Source organism: the organism of the source record quoted next, unplaced genomic scaffold (assembly GCF_019419815.1).
Source record: "Pyrus x bretschneideri cultivar Hongxiangsu unplaced genomic scaffold, Pyrus_bretschneideri_v1 Contig27, whole genome shotgun sequence".
NCBI classification, from domain to species: Eukaryota; Viridiplantae; Streptophyta; class Magnoliopsida; order Rosales; family Rosaceae; genus Pyrus; species Pyrus x bretschneideri.
Window position 1 is genome coordinate 2,517,860 of NW_025999579.1, and position 17,765 is coordinate 2,535,624.

At 37.2% G+C, this 17,765-nt stretch overlaps 4 protein-coding genes across 6 annotated transcripts; 3 read left to right on the forward strand and 1 right to left on the reverse strand.

The window, feature by feature from the left end:
- Positions 1–1,079: 1,079 nt before the first annotated feature.
- LOC103930943 (zinc finger protein 346-like) lies at positions 1,080–3,312 on the reverse strand. Of its 2 annotated transcripts, XM_048587723.1 has the most exons (4): positions 2,922–3,312; positions 2,178–2,579; positions 1,418–1,938; positions 1,080–1,363 (listed from the first exon to the last, which is right to left on the reverse strand). In XM_048587723.1, exons 1-4 carry the CDS (start codon positions 3,249–3,251, stop codon positions 1,351–1,353), a joined length of 1,266 nt encoding a protein of 421 aa, XP_048443680.1. In that variant the 5' UTR covers positions 3,252–3,312; the 3' UTR covers positions 1,080–1,350. The 2 variants fall into 2 exon arrangements, with proteins under 2 accessions (XP_048443680.1, XP_048443679.1); XM_048587722.1 differs by having other exon boundaries at positions 1,080–1,938.
- A 2,720-nt stretch (positions 3,313–6,032) lies between these two features.
- On the forward strand, positions 6,033–8,331 carry LOC103930935 (zinc finger RNA-binding protein). Its single transcript, XM_009340337.3, has 3 exons — positions 6,033–6,451; positions 6,841–7,242; positions 7,483–8,331. The coding sequence occupies exons 1-3, from the start codon at positions 6,122–6,124 to the stop codon at positions 8,014–8,016; spliced, it is 1,266 nt and encodes a 421-aa protein (XP_009338612.2). The 5' UTR covers positions 6,033–6,121; the 3' UTR covers positions 8,017–8,331.
- An 838-nt stretch (positions 8,332–9,169) lies between these two features.
- Positions 9,170–13,125, forward strand: LOC103930951 (putative WEB family protein At1g65010, chloroplastic). 2 transcript variants are annotated; one of them, XM_009340355.3, is made up of 8 exons: positions 9,170–9,468; positions 9,825–9,972; positions 10,255–10,314; positions 10,824–10,926; positions 11,115–11,709; positions 11,876–12,011; positions 12,223–12,390; positions 12,476–13,125. In XM_009340355.3, exons 2-8 carry the CDS (start codon positions 9,877–9,879, stop codon positions 12,530–12,532), a joined length of 1,215 nt encoding a protein of 404 aa, XP_009338630.2. In that variant the 5' UTR covers positions 9,170–9,468; positions 9,825–9,876; the 3' UTR covers positions 12,533–13,125. The 2 variants fall into 2 exon arrangements, with proteins under 2 accessions (XP_009338630.2, XP_009338636.2); XM_009340361.3 differs by having other exon boundaries at positions 9,170–9,462.
- Positions 13,126–14,475: 1,350 nt separating this feature from the next.
- Positions 14,476–17,397, forward strand: LOC103930965 (SNAP25 homologous protein SNAP33). The gene is made up of 6 exons (XM_009340370.3): positions 14,476–14,637; positions 15,267–15,804; positions 16,399–16,492; positions 16,625–16,749; positions 16,893–16,990; positions 17,130–17,397. Exons 2-6 carry the CDS (start codon positions 15,370–15,372, stop codon positions 17,227–17,229), a joined length of 852 nt encoding a protein of 283 aa, XP_009338645.2. The 5' UTR covers positions 14,476–14,637; positions 15,267–15,369; the 3' UTR covers positions 17,230–17,397.
- The last annotated feature ends 368 nt before the right edge of the window (positions 17,398–17,765 follow it).

Here is a 17,765-nt window from a genome sequence, read left to right on the forward strand (position 1 = left end):
GTGTGTAATTTTAAAAAAGTCTTTGGACCACTACAACTAGAAGTGTATTTAAGCGAGTATAAAGTCAGCTTAGCACGCGACCTTTGATAATGATTTATATAATATGGGACGGATCCATGACATTATTTTTATTACATAATTGTTGACACACTTTTTTGTAAGGCTTACTTTATAATGTATTTCAACATTATGAACCGTCTATCTTTTATAACATCATTTATAAACTATTCTTATAAAAACATTAGACAAATCCAAAATCACTAAGACATTCATTTGTAGTGAAAAATACGATTCTATAAAGAAATCATAAACTCTTAATTCAACGGTCATATGATTCAAATTCAGGTGAATTTTGGTAAATATGATCTCAAAAGAATATCTAAAAGATAGACGGTTCAGAATGTTAAAATACGTTACGAAAATAATCCAAAAATATATATACGTGTAAAAAAATAGTACCACATATCCGTCTTTTTTATATAAATAAAAATCTTTAAATTTATGTGGACCACTGCAACGAGAAGTGTATATAAGCATGTATAACGTCAGTTTAGCACGCGAACTTTGATGCCGTCAGGCAAATGGGTTTTGATTTAGGTGGCCAAGGCTGCTAAAGCACGTAATATTTTTGCCCTAATTTATCAAATTCTACACCAGTTTTTGGCTTCTAGTCATAGGGTTTGGTTACCTTTTTGTTAGAGCTAAACATCTAAATTCTGTTCAGCTTTTAATGCAACGGCGCTTCAAAAATTAACTTCCCGAAATCTCCATCTTCGTCAAAAACACTTCGAACACCGTTTTGATTTCCGAAAAACACTTAGAACACCACCGTTTTGATTTCCGATTCAACTGTTGTTTGCACCATACTATTTTTGCCAGTTATCAGCCGAGTGATGGTTTTCTTTTATGTAGTTTGATTTTTCATGTATTTTTACGACAATTAACAATTGTTGAAAGGACTACACTAATCATATATTAGTTTTAAGCTTTTTTGTGTGGCAATATTATGTGGAATTCAGAAGTGGTTGTTTCACTTTGCTCTGGTAGCTGGCAGTTGGTAGTGCTTTGTCAAGAAAGCATAACACATAAATAATGATAATATACAGAAAAGAGAAATTATCGAGTGTGCCAAAACACGACCAGATATATCATGTCTTATAATCAATTATCCAACCACTTGTATTATAATATTTAGTCTACAATGCTCCATCAGCTGCAACAAATGCCATAATTGGGCCAACGGAAAACCCAGAAGCCGAGTCATCAAAGTTTCCCAGCCGCAAGTTCCAAAAGAAGAATTGGAGACAAAGAAGAAAAATGTCATATCTGGCGGAGCAACAGCTAGTGCGGTCAAAACGTGTACCGTGTGCAATGTGGTCTGCAATAGCCAGACAGTTTTTAGTTATCATCTCGCCACTGTGTGCAATGGCCTCTAGTTGCTACTTCAGCTTCTGTTTGTTTCTTAACCATAGCAGCGTGCTTCTGACCGGCAAGATGAGAACAAAAAACTGTCTGGCTATTGCACACCACATTGCACACGGCACACGTTCTGACTGCACTAGCTGTTGCTCCTCCAGATATGACCTTTTTCTTCTTTGTCTCCAAGTCTTCTTTTGGAATCTGTGGCCGGAAAGCCTTTGATGACTCAGCTCCTAGGTTTTCCGTTGGCCCAATTATGGCATTTGTTGCTGATGGAGCATTGGAGGTAGAGACACTCCCATCATTCTTGGACTTTCCCAGTTGCTCCAAGTTCTTCTTATGTTTCTTTCCAACTAGGTGTGTGACATAGGCATCGTTGCTGTTACAATTGATTTTGCAAACTTCACACCATGCAGATTGAACAAGCTTGACTTTATTTGGGTCTTTCTTCCATATTTCATTGAACTGAGATCCAACTGCAGCAATATATGGCCCGCCAACTAGAGCCATTAAGCTAGCCTACACAGTATATGGAAATAGTACCAGTAAGAAATATAAATATTATATGATGCATAAGAGTAGACTTCTACTGCAAATCTATCCAAACGCTTTAATTTCTTATACCTAAAGACCCCTATAGTAGGTGCACGAAAACAAACAAATGTTGCAAACGCATTCCATCACCTAAAGATTTATCGGTTGCTACAAGGGATGGGAGAATCTTAAAAGGAAAGCTATTTAAAAACTGTTTTATTCACCTGAGCCTTGTGCCTTTTTCCATATAGATGCTTATTATAAACTTCTTCGCTATTGCAAGTAACGTTGCATATGGTGCAAACCCTCACAGAATCAACTGTTGAACCGCCCCTCAAAATGTTACGCCTCTTTGTTTCCAATTCTGCACCAGCAGTCACACCGGGATTATGTTGCATTGCGACTTTCTTCTGGTGTTTCTTTCCCGCTATGTGTGTCTCATAAATTGGTTTGCTAGTACAATAGATATCACAGACATCACACCGCAGGGACTGGACAACCACAGTTGGTTGTGGAGTGTTCATTGTAGCAGTATTTGCCAAAGGTTGATTTGTCCAACTGCTATTCCACGGAGAATTCGAGGCCGTTGCAGGCACAGACATACTCTCATTCAAAGATTTGAAAGACTGCGAACCAGTGAAACCACCAACAACTACTTTCAAAAATCGATATCAAAACAATGCAAACAAATGGGAAAACTTACAGGTCTAAATTCGACATAAAATTAGTACGAAAAAATCGAATTGAACTCTCAAGCGATGAAAGCTCAATACAAGTAGTGCCTTTCAGTAACAAGAAATCGAATCGAATCAAAATTTCCACATAATCCAAATGTACCAAAACTCAAGGTAGAACCTTCACAAACAGATTACGATCACAAATCCAAGTTCCTATCAAACACCTAAGATTATAACTACACTACAACAAAATCAAGAAAACCCGAACTTGAATTGAAGAGAAGAACTTACAGCTTCATATCGAACAGGTTCAGCTTGCTTGGCAACCCAGTTCTGCGGACGGATATTTGGGTATTCACCAAAAGGCGTCTGACCTCGGAATCCGACACGGGTCCACGGGTACAAGCCCGAATTTTCATACGGGTCGGTGACGGGCGGGTGACAGGCTGGATCCGCGGTGGCTACTGCCGAGGGAACCACCGGTTGAGGAAAAGACCAAATTGGGCTAGTGGGGTTGGATTCATAGGGAATTTGAAAGGTAAAATTGTTGGAATATTGTGGAGGAATAAAGATTGGGGATTGTGAACCGGAATGAAAGTTGGAATCCGGTGGGATTATCATTGCACAGGGTGGTGGGTTTTTGCAGAGACTCAGAGAAATGGGAATTTTGGTGCGGGAAAGAGAGGGATACATAGGGACTGCTTATAGGTGGTTGGGAGATTTTGGTTTTGGGCTATGTATCTGGGCTGGACTCGGGGTGTATTTGGGCTTGGGTTAAGGTTGACGATGAATATTTTGGTTTTTTCTTATTTTATTTTTTATTCGAAGTGTAATTGAGGTGGGAAAATCAAACCTAGAATCTCGGTTTAGTGGTAAACACTTTGAATCACTTTAACTATAAGCAGTGGCAGATGCATAGTGGAACCAAGGTGGTCTCAGGACCACTTGGAATCCAAAAAATATACATGTGAATTCCGAGGCTCCTTTGAATGTTTGATATGAGACTTTTTTGTGCTCATCAAGTGTTTGATGTAATGCATACTAAGCATATCTCGGCAGCATTCGCAGGTTGTGTTGAGAACACTAAACAAATTTTCTCGATAGAATTCATCAGGTTACTTCGGCATATGTCAATATTTGTTGACATGTGCCCAACATGGTTCGGTTGACAGCAAAAAGCCACCAAGTGTTCGACAAAATGCCTTAGTGAATAAACTAAATTTTTTTTGTACATTGGGTTCTCTGTTTCTATTAAAAAAAACTTACACCTTTATACTGGGACCCCTCAATGTTCGAATCCAAGATCTATCACAACTATAAGCCCTTGCTTTGGTTTGCCAATTCAGACAATTTGAAAGTAAATTTTGAGGGACAATAGTTTTCCAAATAAAATATGAGTTTCAACAAGGAATTCAAATATGAAGTCTTGAGTGTAGGAATAAATGCTCTTAATTACTTGAGTAACAATCATTGTAAGTTATGAATTCCACATTATTTTGAATTCATTAAAGGATAATTGAACTGGGTATAATAGTACATTATTATCTCTAGTTTGATTTCCATGTGCCTCAATAGATTAGTTTGGTTTAATTAATTTAAGACACAAATCTCGAAATTTAAATTAATCTAACGGTAATCAGTAAGGGGGTGAGAATGACCCTCAGTGAACAAAACTGCACTCATTAAATTATGAAATAATCTCATAGGCCTGGTCCACGCTTAAACCAACCTCCAAAAGACCCAGTTGATTTTGTTTTAAAGTTGACTCGAATGTGGTGACAAATATAGAAGGTAAATTTCTTGGGGAACTATTATTAGCATTTTAAAAATCTCATTATACGCTCCTCACAAATGTATTTTTCTTTCTAATTATATAAAGTTTGGAGTGCAAAATGAGAGTTTTTTTTAGTGCAAATAACAATCCCCTTTTCTTGCTTGGATATGAGAAAGCCTACTAATACGATGAGTGTAAGAGCATCCACCGGAACTTCTAAATTTCACTTTTTCACTTTTCATGGACCCTTCTTTATTTCATATTTTTTATGGGAAGTGTTATTGGCACTCCAAAAATCTCATTTTATACTCCTCACAAGTGTATTTTTCTTTCCAAATATAGAAAGTTTGGATAGTAGAATAAAATTTTTGGAGTGCCAATAACAATTCCCTTTTTTATACAGTATTTTATAATATTGACATGCAAATAATTTACCTTTTATATTGGTCATCACATTTGAGTCAACTTTAATACAAAGTTAACCAGATCTTTTGGAGGTTGGTTTAAGTATGGGCCAGGCCTATGAGATTATTTCATAATTTAACGTGTGCATTTTTGTTCATCCTGCAAAATGAGGATAATGCTCACCCTTTTACTGGTTACCGTTGGATTAGTTTAAATTTCGAGATTTGTATTTTAAATTAATTAAACAAAACTAAGCTGTTGAGGCACATGGTAATCAAACTAGAGATAATAATGATTATAACCAGTGCAACTATCCTTTAATGAATTCAAAATAATATGGAATTCATAACTTACGATGATTGTTACTCAAGTAATTAAGAGCATTTACTCCTGCACTTAAGACTTCATATTTGAATTCCTTGTTGAAACTCAGATTTTATTTGGAAAATTATTGTCCCTCAAAATTTACTTGCAAATTAATAAAGTACAAATAGGCAAATCAAAGCAAGGGCTTATAGTCGTGGTGAATCTAGGATTCGAACATTGAGGGATCATAGTATAAAGGTCTAAGTTTTTTTAATAGATATAGTGCACCCAACATACAAAAAAAAATTCAGTTCATTCACTGAGGCATTTCTTTGAACACTTGGTGGCTTTTCGTCGTCAGTCGAACCATGTTGGGCACATGTCAACAGATATCAACATATACCGAAGTAATCTAACGAGTTCTATTGAGAGAATTTGTCTAGTGTTCTCAACACAACCTACGAATTCTGCTGATATACGCTTAGCATGCATTACATCAAACACTTGGTGGGCACAAAAAGATCCCATACCAAACATTCGCAGGTTGTTCTCAACACAACCTGCGAATGCTGTTTAGATATGCTTAGTACGCATTACATCAAACATTTGGTGGACACAAAAAAGACCCATACCAAACATTTAAAGGAGCCCTGGAATTCATATGTATATTTTTTGGACTCCAAATGGTCCTGAGACCACCTTGGTCCCACTATGCATCCACCATTGCTTATAGTTGAAGTGATTCAAAGTGTTAACCACTAAACCGAGATTCTAGGTTTGATTTTCCCACCTCAATTACGTTTTGCATAAAAAATAAAATAAGAAAACACCAAAATATTCCTCGTCAACCTTAACCCAAGCCCAAATACACCCCGAGTCCAGCTCAGATACATAGCCCAAAACCAAAATATTCCAACCACCTATAAGCAGTCATGTAGCCCTCTCTTTCCCGCACCAAAATTCCCATTTCTCTGAGTCTCTCTGCAAAAACCCACCATCCTGTGCAATGATAATCCCACCGGATTCCAACTTTCCTTCCGGTTCACAATCCTCAATCTTTATTCCTCCACAATATTCCAACAATTTTACCTATCAAATTCCCTATGAATCCAACCCCACTAACCCAATTTGGTCTTTTCCTCAACCGGTGGTTCCCTCGGCAGTAGCCGCCGCGGATCCCGCCTGTCACCCACCCGGCACCGACCCGTATGACTATTCGGGCTTGTACCCGTGGACCCGTGTCGGATTCCAAGGTCAGACGCCTTTTGGTGAAGACCCAAATATCCGTCCGCAGAACTGGGTTGCCAAGCAAGCTGAACCTGTTCGATATGAAGCTGTAAGTTATTCTCTTCAATTCAAGTTTGGGTTTTTGGTGCATTTTAAATTTGGATTTTCTTGATTTTGTTGTAATGTAGTTGTAATCGTAGGTGTTTGATAGGAACTTGGATTTGTTGATCGTAATCTGTTTGTTTCAATGTCTTGTTCATAGTTGGAATGGAATTTGAAGGTTCTACCTTGAGTTGGATTATGTGGAAATTTTGATTCGATTCGATTTCTTGTTACTGAAAGGCACTACTTGTATTGAGCTTTCATCGCTTAAGAGTTCAATTCGATTTTTTCGTACTAATTTTATGTCGAATTTAGACCTGTAACTTTTCCCATTTGTTTGCATTGTTTTGATTTCGATTTGTGAAAGTCGTTGTTGGTGGTTTCACTGGTTTGCAGTCTTTCAAATCCTTGAATGAGTGTATGTCTGTGCACGCAATGGCCTCGAATTCTTTGTGGAATAGCAGTTGGACAAATCAACCTTTGGAAAATACTGCTACCATGAACACTCCACAACCAACTGTGGTTGTCCAGTCCCTGCGGTGTGATGTCTGTGATATCTATTGTACTAGCAAACCAATTTATGAGACACACATAGCGGGAAAGAAACACCAGAAGAAAGTCGCAATGCAACATAATCCCGGTGTGACTGCTGGTTCAGAATTGGAAACAAAGAGGCGTAAGATTTTGAGGGGCGGTTCAACAGTTGATTCTGTGAGGGTTTGCACCATATGCAACATTACTTGCAATAGCGAAGAAGTTTATAATAAGCATCTATATGGAAAAAGGCACAAGGCTCAGGTGAATAAAACAGTTTTTAAATAGCTTTCCTTTTAAGATTCTCCCGTCCCTTCTAGCAACTGATAAATCTTTAAGTGGTGGAACGCGTTTGCAACATTTGGTTTGTTTTCGTGCACCTACTATAGGGGTCTTTAGGTATATGAAATTAAAGCATTTTGATAGATTTGCAGTAGAAGTCTACTTCTATGCTTCATATAATTTTTATAATACTTACTAGTACTATTTCCATATACTGTGTAGGCTAGCTTAATGGCTCTAGATGGCGGGCCATATATTGCTGCAGTTGGATCTCAGTTCAATGGAGTATGGAAGAAAGACCCAAATAAAGTCAAGCTTGTTCAATCTGCATGGTGTGAAGTTTGCAAAATCAATTGTAACAGCAACGATGCCTACGTTGCGCACCTAATTGGAAAGAAACATAAGAAGAACTTGGAGCAACTGGGAAAGTCCAAGAATGATGGGAGTGCAGCTGCAACAAATGCGATAATTGGGCCAACGAAAAACCCAGGAGCAGAGTCATTAAAGGCTTCCCAGCTACAGGTTCCAAAAGAAGACTTGGAGACAAAGAAGAAAAAGGTCATATATGGAGGAGCAACAGCTAGTGCGGTCAGAACGTGTACTGTGTGCAATGTGGTGTGCAATAGCCAGACAGTTTTTAGTTCTCATCTTGCCGGTCAGAAGCACGTTGCTATGGTTAAGAAGCAAGCAGAAGCTGAAGTAGCAACTACAGGCCTATTACTGCGTCCTAAAACTCAGAATTCTGCTTTGAAATAAGTTTCGGATTTCTAATTGCTACTTCGGCTTCTACTTGTTTCTTAACCATAGCAGCATGCTTCTTACTGGCAAGATGAGAACTAAAAATTGTCTGGCTATTGCACACGATACATGTTCTGACCGCACTAGCTGTTGCTCCTCCACATATGACCTTTTTTTCTTTGTCTCCGAGTCTTCTTTTGGCACCTGCGGTTGGGAAGGTGGTTAATAGGCAATTATATATTTTTCTTACACATTTTTCTTCTTTGACACAACTATATTATTTCTATCCTTTAATTTTCCCTTAATTTACTCAATATAAAAATTAGAAATAAACAAGTGTGTGTAAAAAAGATGAAACGAGTGCGTAAATCACTGTTTTTTTTATTTTTTTTATTTTTAAATTCTAATAACTAAGATATGAATGTACATAATAATACCTTTTTTCTATCTTAGGAGCATAAATCAAAAAGATATTTAGTGTGCTGAAAACACGGCATTGTAAACTAAGTATCATAATACAAGCGGTTATGAAACTTGATATATCTGGTTGTGTTTTAGCACACTCGAAAATCTCTCTTTTCTCTGTATTATCATTATTTATGTGTTGCTTTCTTGACAAAGCAGTTTTAGCTACCAGAGCAAAGTGAAACAACCACTTCTGAATTCCACATAATATTGCCACGCAAAAAAACTTAAAACTAATATATGATTAATGTAGTCCCTCAACAACTGTTAATTGTCGTAAAAATACATTAAAAATCAAACTACATAAAAGACAACCATCACTTGGCCAATAACTTGCAAAAATTGTAAGGTGCAAAGAACAGTTGAGTCAGAAATCAAAACGGTGTTCTAAGTGTTTTTGACTAAGACAGAGTTTTCGGGAAGTTAATTTGTTAAGCACCCTTGCATTAAATCATGGAGATTAGCACTAATCTACATAATGACTCGAACTTGATTTCAGAGGATGGACGCACTAATTTAGCCAATTTGAAAGTAAATGAAATTAACTATTTAAGAAATGTTAAGAAGATTCTTTCAAAATAAAATTTTCCATGAATTCTTTAATAACTCACTGTTTAACGTCAATTATTACGCTTATATCACACCACGTCAAAAGTACGATGCTGACAGACTATTTATAAAATCACCTTGGCTTTTCTCGATGTTTTTATTTTTCGGAGTGAATAAATTCGAATTTGATAGAGCTTTGTTTTTTCTTCTTGACCCGACCTGAACTTTTCTTCTTGACCCGACCAGAACATTTGCCAGCTGAGGTGAGCTACCTAGCTCTACTCCGCCTCCGCCGGACCCACTGATACCGAAACTGAGCTGGCCTTTTTGCGAAACCCAAAACTTCATCATTTAAACAAAACGGTATTCTTCGAATTTCCCAAACTTCTCCCAAACTCCCAAGCTCAAATTCTGATTCGTTTCACCCAAAACCCCTCCAACTCACCTCAGGTAAAGGTAGCAAAGCTTCTTACTTTACTCTCTCTCTCCCTCTCTCTCTAGGTTCGGATATTTCGATGGGTTTTGATTAAGATACCCCTTAAAGTTCTCATATCTAATGGGCCTATCCCAAATTTTTTTTTTTTGCGAAATTTTCAGTTAACTTTTTGATTTTTGTTTTGCTAAGAATTTAACCTTTTGTTTATATTCAGATAATTTATTAGAATTTAGACCATGGCAATCTGCTTTTTCTTTTAAATTTTAATAAATAATTATGATTATGCAGCCTAATTTATTGGATTGGAACATTTAGCGAGTTTTGTGGTGTGGGTAATTTTTATGATGGATGTTGATGTTGGTCTTGTGAATTTTAGATTTTGGGCTACTAGGGAGCTCAAATTATATAGCTTTTTAGTAATTGCACAAATGTCAAGCACAAGCAGCAGTAGCAGCAGCAAGAGGAATAGTGAGAGCTCATTTGATGTTGAGGAACTCCTTCAAATTGGGACAAGATGCAGAGAGGTGCGGTTTTTGTCTCCCTTTTTTTTGGTGTAATTTCGAAGATGGATCATTTGGAACATAAGAAATAATATTTGCTTTGGATATTGTCTAGCATGAGATATATTGGTTATGGATGTATTAGTTATGTAAGTAAAAGTTTTACTGTGAATTATATCGTCACAAGCTGCTTGAGACAGTAACCGTTGCAACTCTGCTAGTACTTTCCCATTTCATTGTATTAGTTGGTGTCTTGGTTTGTTCAATATTACTGTTTGTGGAAGTTGATAAATTTTGTTTATGCAGCTAAAGAAAGAGAAAGACATGTTGAAAGAATCACAATCCCAGAGCTTTGGGCTGATCAGGGTAATGTTCATGTTTTTATTTACATTCAGCATTTGTCAACTGTGGATGTCATTCACGCACTCCCTGTAGGGTTTCTCAGCCAAATTTATAACTTGTTTGTATTATGGATAAGTTTGAATTGCCCCCAGTGATGAAGTTTGTAGTGCTTTCATCCACCGTTTCTGTGTTAAGAGAACGTGAGGCATGTGGGTGTAGTTAGGTTAGAGGTCTGTGGGTCTTTTGCTTCGTGCAAGAGTGCTTATCGGTGCCGTATAATTTTTTGAGTGGCTAAGTTTGTTTTGCAGTTAAAGTTCCTTTCTTTAACACCAGATGCATGTTTCTCACAGTGGCACATCAATCAAGAAAATAATAGAACAAAATACGGAAAAATGTGGGCTGGGAGCTTGGGTGGTTTTGTTCTTGTCTACAGATGTTAAATAAATGGGAAAATTCAAGCAAAAGATTTCGTTGAAGCTTTAATGAATTATTTTCTCTGGTAGAGTATCTGATTTCAAATTTGGTTTGTTCAGAGATTAGAAGTGCATGTGAATTCGTTATCAGAAGCTTGCACAGAAGACAAGAAACAAATTCAAATGTTAGAGAAAGAACTCAAGAACTGCTCTCAAGAAATAGGTAGTCATCTACTCTGACATTCATTTCCTGAGACCGTCAATTTCCTATGGTTGACATTGTGAAAGATGCTTTGTATTTCAAAATTTGTAATTTGCAGTTTATAATCGATGATCTTTGGTGCTAGATATATCAAAGTACCAAACTGTTGTAATTATTTTGAATTTAACCCATCAAAACATTTATCACAGATTACCTGCAGGATCAACTAAATGTAAGGAACACTGAAGTGAACCTCCTTGAAGAGCATGTACATAGCCTTGAGTTTAAATTAGCCGATATGGAAACTTTACAAAAGATGGTTGACGGGTTAAGGACTGAACTTAAGAAGTCCTATACAGATCGCTTGTACTTAATACAGGAACTAGAAAACAAAGAAATAGAGTTACGGAATTCAAATTTGTGCATGGAGAAACTGGAGGAGTCAGTTTCATCCATGTCATTAGAGTCTCAGTGTGAAATAGAGAGTATGAAGCTTGATATATTGGCCTTGGAGCATAGCTGCTTTGAAGCTAAGAAAATACAGGAAGAAACTGTTCGAGAAAATACTAGGATGAGTCAGTTAATTCAAGCTCTTGAGGTTCAATGTTGGGATTCCAAGAAAACTGCTGAAACTTTTGAAATGGAAAATAAGGAACTTAGGAAGAAGCTTGATACATCGGAGACAAATACAAGGATATTCTGTCAGAGAGTTGAAAAATGGCTGGAAATGGACAGAGATCAACTCGATACTGAGTCCTTGTTGTGTGAACTAGAGGGAAAGCTTGCGTTGTCAGAGGAAATGAGGTATGCTACTATTTACAGTTACTTCATTCTTTACCGATTAACTTACACTAGTATAATAACTACTATTATCACCATAAGCCAGTTCATCTTTCCAAATTCATCTAAAAATAGCTTTTTCTTAGTAGTTAACTACTTATGTAGTAATATTTTGATGATTTTTCGAAAGCACGTATGGAGAAGTCTTGGGCCCCCTCTTTTCCAAATTGGCAATGGTAGTCACTCCAGATGCAGCTTTAATAAAGAAGGTGGAGAAGATGTCACGTCAGATAGAAGAGTACGAAGTTCTTGTGAAGCAACTAAAGGTATGTATACCCAGGGAGGCATAAAACAATTGATTTTACGGTGTTTATTAGAAAGTCTATGTACAGTCTCAGATACAGCTTTTCTGACCCGTTCCATAAACTCTACAATCAAGCTTTCGAGTGTGAATTCAATCAGTATTGTCCTTTCCGAGTTTTGAGGTTATATAAATTAATTATATCTTTTAAGTGTTACATTACTTATGGTTGTTAGGAAGAACTGAAAGAGGAAAAGTTGAAGGCAAAAGAAGAAGCGGAGGATCTAGCTCAAGAAATGGCTGAGCTCAGATACCAAATGACAGGGTTACTTGAAGAAGAGTGTAAGCGCCGTGCTTGCATCGAGCAAGCATCGTTACAAAGAATTGCTGAGTTAGAAGTACAGGTATTGATGCTTAGATTTGTAATGTATGCTTCATTTACCCGTGAGAGGGCACATCTGAAATGTATAATCTTGTTTCTGTGACAAGATTCAAAAAGAACGGACCAAATCCATTGCTGCTCTCCGACAGCTTGATGAAGCATAGTGATGCACTGAAGGTGATGCTCGAAGGTAGTGGTATTCCCCGGATTACATGGTTATTCTAGTGTCAGCCCTCACTCTTATGGTTATGCTCGCAGTACTTGCATCCAATTTTTTCGGATTGGGAGATTCCCATGTATCCAAGTACTTATTTAGAGGGGGGTTGTTTTCTCCGTTTACCGAAGATATTATGTAGTTCCGAGGAAACAGGCTGCTGTGGACCTGTGGTATGCCGGCTTTTAGTGGCGGTTTGTGATCAGCGGTCACTGAAGCGCTCTTGTTGTACTTACCCTTGTTAGCCGTGGGGAATAAAGTACAAAAATCTTGGTACTTGAGAATTTAATTTGTGGATGTTGAAGTTGCTTCATAAACTATTGATTTGAAAGTGTATAAAATGTCCACTGTTTGGTTGCTGAGAAAATGGACTTTTGGACTCTTATGTATGCATGTATTCATGTATTGTTTGGGGTTTGGTAGGAAAAGAGTAAGGTCCAGCCAACCGAACCGAGTCAGAATGCATGATGAGAGTATTTTCTGGAATGTGATTCTTTTCCTTGCATTTTCTTAGCAACCAAACAGGCCAGATGGTTTTTTTTATTGAGTCACACAATTTGTGTGTTGGATTCATAATATTTTATATATACATATATATATATATATAAATATAAATATATAGATATATTTCTTTATCAAATTTCTTTGTCAAAGAGCCGGCCCTTCTCATACGAGATAAGGGAAAGGGATACAATGATGGTGACTTTTCTCATAATTAATTAGTAGGTTTTTCGGGGACCAAAAAGTAAAAAAGTTGTTGGCATTTCCACAATTTCTGAAACTTGGGAAATTGGAAGCAGAAGTCATTTTCTCTTTCAAAAATGTTACTCTTACCACATTCTTCATTGCATTTGTACAATCTTTCTAAATAGAGATGAGATTACTAATAAGTCTATGAATGAAATTATTGTTTTTGATTAAAGAGTTTTTCTTTATACAATGATTTGGCGAAGTGAATTTGTATTAAGCTACTTGATGAACTAGTCATAACCGGGTATTGAACTTACCAGTCAATAGAATTGAATTTGAGACCTACCACTTATATATGGACATAAATACTACTAAATTAGAGGACTAATAACATTAAGCGTAATCTTTTTGTTTGTTATTTTGTTATAGTCGAAAAACTTACAGAGTACGCGTTAGCGGTACTAGTTGTTACTTCTTAAAAAAGATGGACTCATGTTATGAAAATTACATTAATATTAAAGCAATATTATAAAGGGTGGTGCTATCTACACTTCTTTTTACTTTTGTATGTTAATTTTTGTCTATTGATCTTCAATTCATTTAATTAGACAATTGAAAATTAAAAAGAGTTTAGAATCTAAAACGAGGCGAGTGGATAATACCTTCCTATTCTGAATCATTCTGAATTACAGAAAAAACAATTCGGCTTGAATACAAAGGAGTGGACGCAATAAAACACACAGGGACATGACTTAAAAGACATTGACTTGGTACTTTGGTAATAATTGCAAAGGATAGTACCAACTTGCCGAAGGGGATTTATTTCCAAATAATTGAACACCAACTTGCCAAAGGAGATTTAATTACAAATACTCAAAGAAGAAGTCCAAATTGATTCATAAGTTTAAAGAAATTTTTTTATATATTTTACAATAAAAATTGAGGAATAAATTAATTTTAATTTGTTAATAATAAAATTTAAAAATTAAACTCGTAATACTAAATCGCAGAAAACAAACAAAAGCAAAGAACGTTGCAATTTCCATCTTCAAAGACTACGCTTTGCGCCTCGGAGGCAGATTGTCTGCCCTTCTATTTGAGTGTTCTTCCTATCCCTTCCTTTTTGTTCGATGATGGTTAAATCACGTTATAAAATGTTGATATGACTTAATCGTGACGGTACAAAATAAAAAAAACAAAAAAGGATGAAAAGGGCACCCGAGGCGTTCTGCCTCCTTGCGACTCCGTGTCTCGCCGAGTCTTGACCTTTGAAACTTCCCTCTTTCCCACTCTTTAAATCTCTCTCTCTCTCTCTCTCTCTAAAAAGATCTGGTCTTTCCTGCGAGACAGTTTACGATTTCTCAGGTACCCAAATCCTTCTCTTTGAATCGATTTCTTGGATTCTGCTTCTGCTTTTTTCCACAAGAGGTTTGCTGTTGTTATTCAACGGTCAACTTCTCAATTTTTAATTTCAAATTCCCCAGTTCTGAAATTATCTACATGCGTTTTGTGACTTTCTTGTTTGGTTGCTGAGAAAATGGAGGAAAACTCAAGGAAAATGGAATTTTGGGTTATTTTGCTTGTGTAGTTGGGGTTGTTGAGTAATGAACAAGGTCAAGTTAACCAAATCAAATTGTTTAGTTTTCTGTGATACCCAGAAATTCTGGAATTTGATTCTTTTCTTTGTTTGGTCTTAACAACCAAATTAAGCAAATGGGTTTGTTGGGTTTGTGATAAAATATTGTAGATGCTATTGTTTTAGGTTTGATTTCGTCCTTTGATCTCGTTTTAAATTTTCGACTTTTCAATTTCTGTTTGTTTTCTGAGTAGTTTGTGTGGCTTGATTTGGTCCAAATTATTCACTTGTGTTTTCTTCTCTGTGAATTTTTTCAATGATGGTGTTCTAGTGTATTTCTTCAAAATTGATCCTTCTGTGTTTGAGCACCGATGCTTATGTCGAACATCTCACGTATTGTTCTTGTTTGCTTTTCCAGGATTGCTGTTGGTCTCTGAAAAGATTCTGAATTACCGTTGTTTCAATTTCGTTTACGATCTTCTACGCGGCCCAAGTAAAGTGTTGACATTTTTCCATCGAAAATGTTCGGTTTAAAGAAGTCTCCTTTGAAGACTGCCAAACATATCACACTCGATCCTGTACATCCTGCTTCCTCTGGCTCAAATCCTTTTGAGGATGCACCAGTTGGACAGAATGCAAGCACCAATCCATTTGATGATGAGCGAGGACAAGAGAACTCTGCTTCCTATGCATACAAGACTGCTTTGACAGAGAGGAACAAATACAAGAATGATTTCCGTGACACCGGAGGAGTACAGAATCAATCAGTGGAAGAGTTGGAGAACTATGCAGTGTACAAGGCTGAGGAGACTACAAAAGCAGTCAACGGCTGCTTGAAGATTGCTGAAGAAATAAGAGAGGATGCTACCAAGACTTTGGTCACGTTGCATCAGCAAGGCGAACAAATCACTAGAACCCACATGGTTGCTGCAGACATAGATCAGGATCTTAGTCGGGTATGGTTTATCTGATCCAGTTAAAAATATATACCTGATACATCAAGAATCTAAGTGCATATGGAAAGTTAGGACTTGAAAGTATAATGTCTTTATAGTTTTATTCTTTCTACTTGCAGTTAGCATAGTTAATTACTTATTTGACGTAGAATGTACCGTTGGAGTTCATGGTTTTTGTCTATGAAATTCTTGTTATTGCAAGTGACCTTGTTCATGCATGTATTGTCCGTCTGTATTTACAATATCTCTGTTTGTTTTTTGGTCTTGATTTCTGTCAGAAATTCCCCATTCCAAACCCCGGTCTCCTCCTGGATAGAGTTTGATTTTATCTTGTGTAGACGTTTTTCCTTTTTGTGTACTATTGACGATGATTTGCTGCTCGACATACATTGGCTTATAATGGATCTGACTACTGATGATGATAACTGCTTTGTACAATAGCTTCCTACACTATTCTCTTCTCTTACTAAAGAATTATGCTTCTTTTAGATTTGCAGTCGGCTTTCAACAACTCCTATCGTTCTGTTACTGTTTCTTTTGGTATATACGAAGATCTTGTTCAGCAAACTGAACAATTTAACTTGCTTATTTCAGGGTGAAAAGCTTCTGGGAAGTCTTGGGGGCATGTTCTCTAAGACGTGGAAGCCAAAGAGGACTCGCCCAATTAGTGGCCCTGTCATCACAGGAGGTTAATTTTCTTTATTTTTTTCTATGTCCATGACTTACATGCTCCATCTTTGTTTTCCCCGGAAAATGTAATAATGTCGTCAGTTTGCATTGGAAAATAGTAAAATTTCATTCCAAAAATTGTTAAATGCAGATCACGCAGTCAGAAGGGGTAGCCAGGAGGAGAGGGAGAAGTTGGGACTGACTCCAGCACCCAAGGGAAGATCTAATCCCCGAACACTACCTGATGGACCAACCAGCGCCCTTCAGAAAGTTGAGGTTTGTATTTGTTTTAACTTGTTACTAATAATTGTAACTGTAGAGAACAAGAAAGGATATTAACTGGTTTTGTCTGCTTGGCATATGAAATGCTTTGTTCTTGCTCAAATCTTCTGGATGTCTAACTTTTTTGGCTTAAACAGGTTGAGAAGGCGAAGCAAGATGATGGATTGTCCGATTTAAGTGATCTGTTGGGAGAGCTGAAGGATATGGCTGTCGATATGGGGTCTGAAATTGAGAGGTAAGTTATGATGTTTCCGATATGCAGGGTTGCCTCGATATTTATATTTTTTCTATACCTTTATTTGCTCATCCAGCCCGGGTCTTTTTTGAGGCAACGTAGAACCATATGTAACTAGTTACTCTAATGATAATTGCAGGCATAACAAAGCTATAGACGGTGTCTACGATGATGTTGATGTGATAAATGGCCGTGTTAGAGATGCAACTCAACGTGGTCGTCGCTTGCTCGGAAAGTAGAATGCAGGGTTGTAGATGGTTGCCTGGACGGACCGGCTTGTATTTGCGTCTCCTTCCCGTAGCCCTCGTTATTTTTCCCCATTTATTGATCTGGATTTTGTATAAAACTTTGTTCGTCGATCACGAATTTGAAGGATAAATTGATAAAACGATGCCTTTTCCTTGTAAGTTGTTTTCTGCATATGATTCCAGAGCTACACAAAGTAATGAGCTTTGCAAACTCGCAATGGAAGAAAATAATTTCTGAAGGAAAACCGTAACCGCATCTCAAGCTAATTATAAATGAAAGACACGTGACAGTGCGGGATTGATATGAATAGTTTTCAATTGATGGGTTTATGTTTGAGGTCCATGATGCTGGTCATCTTTTGGGGGGGGGGGGGGTGGTGGTAGAGCTTGGACACGAGTTCTTGCCTTTTAGCGACGTCCAGCTGGCCCTGGCCGTCGCAAAAGGCTGAAGAGAGGTGAGACGGCTCGGAAAGGGACTTGAGGCGTCGGCGGTGCGGTGCTGGTGTACTCTCTGACGTAGTCGGAGA